The following is an 11361-nucleotide window of genomic DNA, read 5'->3' as shown; positions in this document are numbered from 1 at the left end:
TATATTTTTATTTCATTCACTATTTACACTAATTATTTAACCATTACTTTATTTTATTAATAATCTTAAACTTTCTTGAGACTGGTTAATTATTTTTAAATAAATAGAATTGTATCCAAATAATCACAAAAGCACGTTTAATATTTACAATTTAAGGATGAAACAGGATTTGAATATTATTAATTTTAAATAAATTGCTCAGATCCCAAGCACAATTAATTTCGGACTGGAAATTCTTTAATTATCAAGATCCAAATAATATAGTTTAGAAAAATCATATAACCTACTGTTACTATATTTATGATGACAATTAAATCCTAATTAACTTTCGATGAGATTAACATAACTATACCCTTTCCTCACGAGAATTCTTTGCAATACTTGAACAGTTAAGATTATTTATTTAATGATATAATCCTACAAACACTATTATTCCGGAGTAGGTAAAATCTTCATAAATAAATAAACGTTTATTATTTTTATAATCATTATTCAAGGACCATTAAGTTGAGGTTGTGAATTAGTGATTAGTACGTTTTAAATACAATCAATATTAGGTAACAAAAGTAGATAACGTAATCGACTTAATAACTTATAAATGTACAAAAAAAATTATTGCTTATAATTAAACAAAACCGGTTAAGCTCATCAATAAAATAATATAAAAGCTACATAAAGATAGCTCATAAGAGATATCGGATTAAAAAAAGATAACTTAAATCATAGCTAAGAACTCTACAATGATATCAGGTTGTTTTTTCTTATAAATTAGAAATCTTCTTTCCTTTGTTCACTATCTTGTCAAAAAATTGAAAGTATTTATTTGCAAATATCACATTTAAGTGAAAAAATAGGTTTGAAAAAATTATTCTGTAGTTGTTTTCGTGATATTTTAAGGACTTTTTGTTGTAAATAATAAACCTACTCCGATTGTTACTAGGCCATGTACAACCAGGTTTATGACCCATTATACTGACGATGATAACAAGTAAATCAAAACCGATAACATTCCACCTATACAGTTTTGTTTATGTTTTGGATTTGTTGATTTTTGGAGGGTTTTGCTTTACTAATCAATAAGCCCTTAGTAGTGCTATATAATACAACGAAGATATTCCAGTCAAATGAGGATACCATTAAAATTGTATTTTTATATTGCCTTATTGTATTATTATATAATATATAATATTGTATTATAATATAATATTGTATTATTATATAGTAGTGCTATATAATACAACGAAGATATTCCAGTCAAATGAGGATACCATTAAAATTGTATTTTTATATTGCCCCCTAAACCATTATTATACTAACCTTGTAGGACAATCCCTTTCTTAAAAGAGGGTAGTAACAGTGTATTTTTTAGATGTATTGGATTTTAATACATTTGATTTTTATTTTAATCGAATTTTAATACTAAAATATTGAAAAATATTTTTTTCCACCAATTATTAAAGTTTGGTAAAGGATTCTTCAAATAAGTTATTATACTCAAATTTTCTTATAAATGCTACTCGGAATGCCCAGTATTCCAAATTTCAGGGAATACGTCCAGTAAGTTCGGAAATATGGTCCAAATTGTTGGGATACTTTATATTTTGAATCTCGCTTACACCCATAAATTGTGGCAGTAACATCCCTATTGCACTTATGCTCTTATAACTGAGTTGTGACAATACTCAATTATAATAAATAAATCTGAATGTATTTCTGTATAAAATAAATAAACAAAGAATATCCAGGACTTTTTAATTAAATTTTCGAGCATCTTGAGACTAAAAGAAATAGAAATTTGCTTTCATACTGACAAGTCTGACAAAAAAGTTTTGATTTTATTTATAATTGAACGTATTGCAAAAATAGTACTGTACGCTACGGTTAGTTTCTTTACTGAGATCGTTCTATAGTCATTCCTAAAGCTATTAGAATTGTAACAAATCAATTTCAGGCTAAAGTATGGAATACTTGAAACAAAAAATCATTTTGCGTCAGATATGCCACTATTTAAAGAATGATATGTTGGAGATAAAACATAACATGAAGAGGAATGCCCCATGGTCAGAAGCCTTTGGACAGAAAGACGTAGCATCAACTTGTATCATCTCGCAAACCAATCCAAGGAGCCACGACGGATCAGGTACCCTCCTCGAGAAGACACTGAAATTGGCCGGAGCTAAGAACCGTTGAACCCTGCGTGTGTATACAGTGAAAGCATCCGGCTACTATCTGTTCCGATAACATCGGCACACAAAGGCCTACAATCAAAGTCTGGAGGAAGTCGCCCAATGATTGGATGATCGCCACCAATAATTCTCCTCCTTAGTCTTTGAGCCTCAGGGCTCTATCGCAATTTATCTTCCTCTGGCTATGTGGCTAATAGTAGGTTAAGTACGCTGCGCTGAAATTCATTATTGAATTTCGAGAAATATTCATGTATTGAGAATATACTTTAAGGGGGGTCATCTCAAATAATGGATAATCATCAGATACCAATTTTTGACAAAAACTCATCTCAAAAAATTAAATAAATCCAAATCTTCTAGCGATGGGTCTTAACTAAAACCTCTATCAAGCAAAACCTTAATAATAAATTTCTTATTTGAAATTTTAGCATCCATAATTGTAAAAAAAAAAGAAAGAAAAAACTATAAACGACCTCAACAGTTGTTAAATGAACTATAGAAAATTATTCAATACTGAATTACTGTCCGATTATTAATGCTTAAGATCTCATTTCATAAAAATATGGCAACTTAAAGGTAATAAAATGCTGCTTTTTCAAAATTACTCGATTTAACAATTTTTTTAAACATTGGTCTTGGGAAAGCTTATCTTTAAACAAAGGTCATTAATATCAGAAGACAAGAAAAAAAAATTAGCCAGGTAATTTTTTCATTCCGGCCGACTTATGTGAAAGTAATAAGAGTGAAAGATGTGGCCAATGACACATTTAGAACAGAGCACACTGCCACACATTTTAAAGTCCCAGAAATAATTAAACTTTTTTTTTTTTAATTTATTTGTTTATGATTAATTTTTTTTTTTGCACACCATGAAATATCTCACAGCCTGTTTTAACACGCCAAATTTTTGTAAGCTTCAGATTAAGATCATGATGCAGTAAAATGATTTTCCCTACAAATGTATAAAAATAAAGTTAAGATATGTTTAAATGTAAATACATTCAATTAAAATGTAATTATTACATCACGTCTACCAGAAAGAAATGTTTTCTCGCGATCGCTTTATGGACATCATGAATTTTACGAGTATACAAACAGGATTTAAATTTTACCCGTTGTTTGAGAATCTCCTTTAAAATGACCTACAGCGAAAAGTAATTAGTAAAACAAAGTGAAGCATTACCTAGACATTAAATGGAAATAACAAGATTGCAATAATATTATTTATTTATACAACATAAAATTAATATTTGAAATAAACCGAAATACAGTTCATAATTACCTGAGCTGAATTAGCTGGATACGTTAGCTTGCCTAGAATTAATTACGATTTACGATATAAAAGCACGTTTAATATTTACAATTAACGGATGAAACAGGATTTGAATATTATTAATTTTAAATGGATTGCTCAGATCCCATACAGTTTATCTTGCAATATATAGGCGAATAAAATGTTATTTTTACTAATTAAATGTAATTAGTACATTTTCAACCCAGTTTTATTTATCAATAAAATAGATGTACGAATTCGTAATTTTGGACACTTCCGCTATTAGATAGCGGAATAAAAGGATAATAATTTGACCAAATAATGTTTTGTAAAAACTAGAATAATATTTACCAATTTCAAGTGATATCTTCGCACATTTTTTTCACTTATTAATAAATAATTTTAAAGCTATGAGCTTGTCATATTTTTTTTTTTTAATTCGATAAAATTTGTTACGATTTGAGACCGTATTGAACGAATAGTTTTTATTCGAACAAATAGTTTTTGATAAACAGTACATCTTCTACTTTAAAAAAAATGGAATTAGTAATATTCTTTTATTTTAAAAATTCATAAATAAATATTTTTTTTTTACTATGATCACTCGAGTGTAATGAATTTGAAGTTATTTTAATTGATTTTCATTTTAACTTAACCCATAAACTAATGTTTAGTAACAATTGTTCTCTTAACAATGAGAGCTTATCAAAAATATTGAAAATTAATTTGAAAAAAAAAAAGAAAAACCTTTTAAGTTTTAAATATAAATTGTTTATAAAAATGTAATAACAATATAAACAAACATTGTAAACCAAGAATAATTTATTAATGTAATTTTTCTTTTACTTAAAAATAATAAATTTAATAATTACCATTTATTCAGAACGTTTTAAGTACAGTCTCTTAGCAAATAATACAATGATGTTATTTCGGATTTTAAGCGAAATTAGCCCTTTTTTTTTTTTTTTTTTTAAATGTTACTAAATAACTCAATTAACAAAAGTTTTGAGTTTCTGTTTTAATGCCGATACAACGTTCTGCAATTTAAAGCCTAAATTATTATTTTAGTACTAGTACATTCCAAGAAACAGCTCCATACATTGAACATTTTATCCAAAACGTAAAAAATTGTCGTAATTTTGCGAAATATTCATTTCAGGAGGAAAATAATGTAGAGCGAATCTAACAAATTTGATCAAATATTAGGGGCATAATTTAAAGTAACAATTGATAAATTAACTTAAAATTCGAAATATTATTCTAGTTTCTATAAATGAAAACTATTTGAAAAGTTTCTTGTTCAGAATCAAAATTTAGTTATTAAAATATGAACATCAAAATAAAAAGATTTTTTTTTTGGCCTATCTTATGAATATAATAATATAAATTTAAAAAAAAATATGTAGATGAAATAAAAAATAATGAATTAGCTCAAAAATACAAAACAATCAACAGTGAATATCATATAAATAAACAAATCTCAAGAGATGCTGACTACAGAGCGGCCAAGGCGGATGGACACGTACAGATTCGTCTAAATGAATGATAATCATATACAAATTAATTCTAATTAACATAAGTCAAGATGGACAATGAGCAACACCAGTTTTTTTTAATTACGACCAAAAAATAATTAAAATTTATATTAATGTTTCAGCATTAATATATATATGGACACGCCATTATTTTTCATGAACAAAACATATAATGAAATATATAGAGGAAGTAATGATTGGAGCAAATATTAAATTACTAAAACAAATAATAATTACTAGCAATAAAATACGTGTTAAAATGTATAGTCACTTTTTTTTAAATTTAATTTTAAAGATAGTAAAAAAAAAGCTAGTGCAGCATAAAATAGAAATTGAAAAAAGAATCATGTTTTAATTTTAATCAAATTAACTTTCAAGAAAACTTCAATTGAAACTTGTACAATAGCAATATCCAAAGAAAATAAACATAAAAAAGCTAAATCTGTACAGACTTTAAATTTCGGCATTTTTAGCCAAATTAATTTATTTTCAAAATCCTGTAGTTATTATAAATATCAACTCAATAACCACCAATTGTTCACTTAAAATCCTCCCCATCTTTCTTCTCCTAAGCAAAATTATAAAGAGAATTTTTTTTTTTTAATATCTACCAGTTTTAACGATGTCATTAAAGAAAATAAAATAAGAAGTTTGTAAGACAGTAAAAAAAAAAAAACATGGTAAGATTATTTTTAAAATAACAAATAATAATATTATGTGTGATTTTTAATTAATACACGACAAAAAATGTAACCAAACTCCATTTTCTCAATTTAAATCCTTTTTCTCAATATGAACAAAAATATTACATATAGAAACAACTTCTTGCACACACATATATATTTTAATTCCTATGACTATATTATGTAAAAGATGCAGATTCAAGTTTGCTTTCTTTTTTTTTCTAATTTATGTCAATTCAATAATGAATAAAAAAATCTTTTTCAGTTTTTTTCTTCTTTTTTCTAAGCAACAGAAATATATAAAAGCTTGAACTATATATTTTAGTCTAAACAATTAACTATTAAATTTTAAATGTATTGTAGTGCAACAAATTCATTGGTATTTTCAACATATATGCCATTTGGATGAAAGTGACTTTCCAGAAAGTCTTGTTTGAGAAATTATTTCATAGTGACTGTTTTGTATATACCACTAAAAAAATATGAAGGGATAAAACACGAGTTCTTAATATTTGTAATAATGATTAGTAGATAAGGGTAAATTATTTATATCAAATTGTTCACAAAATATTATTAGAACCATTGTTAAAATACTGTCCAAGAAATACTAAATTTTGGATTTATAGTTTATTTCATTTTTCTTTGTCTTGTATATAAATTAGTTTGTTATTATTAATCAGTTTTTATTACATCGATTTAAAGATGTCAGATTCCGCATAAGTTTTTTATTAGAGTTATTTCTATATTATTAATTTTATTTCTATTAGCATTATTGTAAACATTTACATATTTTTCTCTCTTCTTATTTTTTCTTTAGTTTATTCTATATTATACAAATTTACCATGTGGTAGGAATGAATAATTAGAACGTTAATACTTATTGTCCTAAATTGGGGCAGTTTGCAGTATAATTATTTTTAAATAATTAATATTTTTATAAGTGAATTGGATTTATAATTTAAATTATTAAGGACTAAAAAATTGAAGATGTGAGAAAAAGGAACATTTTATTTATTTTTACAATATTTACTTATTTAAGCAAATTATTGTCGCTTGAGCTGTGATACCTAATAAGTCTTTAAAAAAACTTATCATCATTTATATAAGCTTATATAATTTTAAAAGAAATCAAATCATCTTTCAACAGATTGAGGTATTTCAAAAGAATTCTGGAAAACTTTAAAAAATTAGATAGATATTCTACAAAATGATAGTGAGATGATGTCTCTCAAATTGATAATAGAATAAATTAATTCAACTAATTATTTATTCATTTAATAATTTAAAAATCATATTATAAACTTTTTCGGACATATGAGGTATCACAAGCAACGTTATGTTACTTACAACTTTTTTTATATTGTAAACAAATAAGAACTAAAATAAATATAAATGAAAAAATATAATTTAATAACTCACCAAACACAGGACTGGTGTCATTTCTTGAAGAACTCTTGCTCGAGGAATAACTTTGTCCGGTGACAACTTTCTCCTAAACAAAATTAAGAAATAATTAAAAAAAAAAAGTAATATCATAAATATCATAAAATATTTAAGCTGCATCAGCGACTCCTGAAAGGCTATAAATTCAACCAGAACTGGACGTCTATTGCTCCTCGTCATTATAGCATCATGGACGAAATATATTAAGGCGGAACCCTTTATCGATTTTACACGGTTTTCAAAATATCGATTATTTATGGAGCGGTTGAACGAGCGAGTGCTAAAATGTTAGGACCGTTTCCGCCCGTCTGAAGGTCCATGAGGAGGCATAAATTACACAGGACAATAAGAATGGGTACTAAAAAGTCCGATCTTCATTTTTTATTTATTTTTTGTAGATCGTCTGTTAATTTTTTGTTGACATATTCTTCTACGTTACTTTGTATTTGAGGTGCCAATATGTCAGCTTGGTGGTAAAGGTGGTATATGTCAGCTTTATGACACGGTCAAAACTCAATATAAAAAGTCAACCCTATGTCTGGATGAATTCAAAGATAAAATAAAACTCCGCAACCTAAATAGGAGGCTCAATCACTCGAAATAAAAATTATGATAGGGTGAATCATAATGATAGGGAATTCATTCAGAGCGTTTGGAATTATATGACTCCAAGTTACCGTAAATCTCATTCATTATAAATAGGTAACGTAGACCATACTTTTTAAAAATATTAACACGTTTCTCCTCCTTTGTTGTTTACCTTACGAGTTGCTTACCCTTTAGAACTGTTTAAATAAATCAAACAAATCTGTTTAATTTTTTTATCCTTACAAAAAACTCGATAATTCGAAATCAATTTCTAGAGAACTCTATATTCTCAAAAATCCTATACCTCAAAGTAAACAAGACTCCCCATTATCGACTTATCGAGTTTTGACTGAAAGTAGAAAAACAAAAGTGAAATATAATCACGTAACAGATCGATTGAAAAAGGATCGGGTATAGACCTCGTTTATAATTACTACATAATATTAATAATACTCAAATTTATGAACGAAAATTTCAAGTTTTATTTACAAATACACATGCTACCAACGACAAAGCTTACTAACACACACTGAAAAAATATTCTAAATTGGAATGACATTGCAATTAGATCATAAGAAAAAAAAATCAAGTGATCATGGAAATTATTATAATTAAGTGATTATTTAAAAATAAAGGTGACAGAGTGAAAATTACAAACGTTCTGTATTTTATGTTAAAAAAAAGGTTTTGCCAATATGAGTGACAAGTTTTGTACTATGACTTCAGAGATTATTTCCAATATTACTCATCAAAATACATACATCAACGGATTGTCATACTTGTCAATGTGAAGTTAAAATTAATACAAAACTAAATTTTAATTTAATTTATGTTAAAATTGTATTATTTATTGTTCACTTGTATTGGATTATTTATTATAATACAAAATTTTTAAATGTTACTTAATTTCATTTTTCTAAATTCTCACCCCTCCATTCTCACACTTTTATATTTACTATCCTTCCTTTTTCTTTTATATTCATGTATCTTATTTTTTATTATATAATTTACATATCTCTGTATCACCACTCATTTGGTATATTGTCTTTCTTAATCATTACAATACATTTATTGTATCCCATTATTTTAAGTTTATTTTTCTATCCATGTAAATTTTATTATTATATTTTTTTTTATAATTATTTCTTTTCCCCCTCTATTATGTATATTATCATTTATTGTTTACCTAATTGTAATATTTTTTACATTGTTTATTTTAAAATTATTTTTGTTATTATGTGACGTGCTTAATTGCCATCCTCACTCCTACCAATACAAACGGTTCACTCTGACTTTGACTTCCGTCAAAACAGGTATGAATTCTGTCTAATTAATTTTCATTTGATTATATTCTTATCCCTTTTCATCTGTTAATTTGTACTTTCTTTAATATTTATTCTTTTTATCTGTTACTATTACCGTTTTCATTTATTGTTTATAACCTTTAATTTTTCTTATTAAATTTTACGTTTCATTGTTTACCCCTGTTATTTTCCACTATTTTTTTTTTTGTAACTGTCAAGTGTTCGTATCTTTTTTAACCCTGACGAAGCCCTGCAATATGGGCCGAATCGTTGCCTCAAAAAAAAATAGTAGACCCATTTACTATTTGAGTTTTATTTGACCGCACCCGGACCATATTCCATATATTGATACCACGGTCAATCAGCAATCTTCTATTACTTAATTTTTAATTGTATTAAATCATTAAATCAATCTTTCAAAAAATTTACTTTTTAAAACAAAAAAAAAAAAGAATTTTCGGGTGAAATTCTGGGTAAGTGAAATGAGTGCCGATAGGCAGACCCCTGAGTTAATTATGCAAATTTGGGGGCACACACAGCCCCCAACTGCATCCTCTTGCGAATATCGACCAAGCTATCGAAAATGACATCAAAGGGGTCTCTTTTCACATCAATATGGCGAGTAGGGGAGCGCCATTAAAATGCATGACACTTACAGGCCCATCACGTCCCAAGTTTCTCTCGATATCCCTTTTTGTAATCAAGAGGGGACCAAAAGCCGCCATCTTATTACGTGAATTGCTAGTCCCTTATAGATTATTAATATGATTTATTATTTAATATTATTTATGCACTACAGCTCAGGAGGGAGGTCATATTTAAACAATTATAAAACAAAATTATTCAATTAATGAGAAGGATACTAGTTATGTTCACTGACAGTATATCTCATATCAACAGATAAACAAGAAATATTAAATAACAGCGCTTATATAACTGTTATGAACTGACGTGCTTATCCCCATTTGGTCACTTTTGTTCAGACTATTGGTGTGAGATATGCAATCTCTGGTCTTTTCTATGGGGTGTCATGTTATAATATTGACTACTATTCTGCGATTTGAGAACTCAATACTTTGTGTTAAAATCAAACCTTTGCATGTAAAAATTATTTTGCAGAAATGTCAAACAAACAGCAGACTCTTTGTCTGAATTTTGAAATTCGTCTGGCGTAATATATCATTAAATTAACTCTATAACAACATACACGTTAAATAAATTAATTAAGTGAAGCAGGAAGACTCGTTTTTTATAAGAATAAGTTTATTCATAACATTAAGATTACAAGAAATCTTGATCACAGCATCAAAGAAAATAATCAATTATTTGACTGAATAATTAATAATAAACAATACTATACCGCAATGAATAAACTACTGATGTATAAGAGAAAACCGCATCAACATTGTTAAGTCAAACCGTCAGAGTGTAAACATTTTACCATAAAATATTAATTCTTAACCAAGTTATTGACCTTTTGGTACATGTTCTAATCTAGAGAAATATTTGTTAACAATCGTACAAAGCTTCATTCACATTTCAAAATATCGATGTAAATAATTTTTACCTGAAACCTGTAATATTATTCTAAAGGGATCAGTCCCAGAATAAATAAAGAATATTATTATTTGGAAAATTTTAAAGCAGAGAGAAGATAAATAAATAAGTCTTAGTTGTATTTCAAGCAATCAATGAAAATCATAATTTAACAATCTTAGTTCTAAAAACGAAGCAAAAACTTTTTTCTTCATTTCTAAATAGTTATTCTAGATACCTGACGTTCACTAAGCATCAGTCAAAAAGCTTTTACTTGTTTTCAAGCTTTATAGTGGTACCGAGCAGGATTCTCTCTTTAGCCTTCCTATACACAACCCCATAGTTAAGTGGAGGTTAAAAATTCACAGCTATAGCTGTTTAAAAATAAATGTTAGACCTTTATCAGTAAACTAAAGCGTTTTTATTTTATTAATAGAGATTTTTAATACAGAATTTAATTTCACCAGTACATGTGAGGGTAATGTCATAGTAGTGTACATTTTCAATAAATTTGAGTTAAGTTGAAATCAAGGTGGGTTAAACTGTTAAAATGAAACGTTTATGAAGTTTAAATGTTTCATAACCTTCAAAAATAGTAATTATAGCACATTTAAAGTTTTATTTTCAGATGATAATAAAGAATGATTACAATTTAAAATATTTTACTTTAAAACTATCTTTATCAAACCTCTTATCAATACTCAACTTGTTCTCTTAGGTATTACTTATGTCGGGATATAGGAATTTATCACAATTACTTAATTAAAACCATCAAATTATTCATGATTCTTAAATGTAGTCATTTTATATATA

The 11361-nt window shown here is 26.8% G+C and overlaps 1 protein-coding gene across 7 annotated transcripts in view; it reads right to left on the bottom strand.

The window, feature by feature from the left end:
* Positions 1-11361, bottom strand: part of pan (pangolin) — a 385910-nt gene that overhangs the window by 363952 nt on the left and 10597 nt on the right. For all 7 annotated transcript variants that reach the window (XM_067044983.1, XM_067044988.1, XM_067044985.1 and 4 more), the window contains exon 2: positions 7097-7169. In XM_067044983.1, the coding sequence (XP_066901084.1) occupies positions 7097-7169 (73 nt within the window). The remainder of the gene's footprint in view (positions 1-7096; positions 7170-11361) is intronic.

Source organism: Halyomorpha halys, unplaced genomic scaffold (assembly GCF_000696795.3).
Source record: "Halyomorpha halys isolate HHAL.00 unplaced genomic scaffold, Hhal_1.1 Scaffold837.1, whole genome shotgun sequence".
Taxonomy (NCBI): domain Eukaryota; kingdom Metazoa; phylum Arthropoda; class Insecta; order Hemiptera; family Pentatomidae; genus Halyomorpha; species Halyomorpha halys.
Note: the sequence above shows the minus strand (reverse complement) of the source record. Positions and strands in the feature narration are given on the sequence as shown.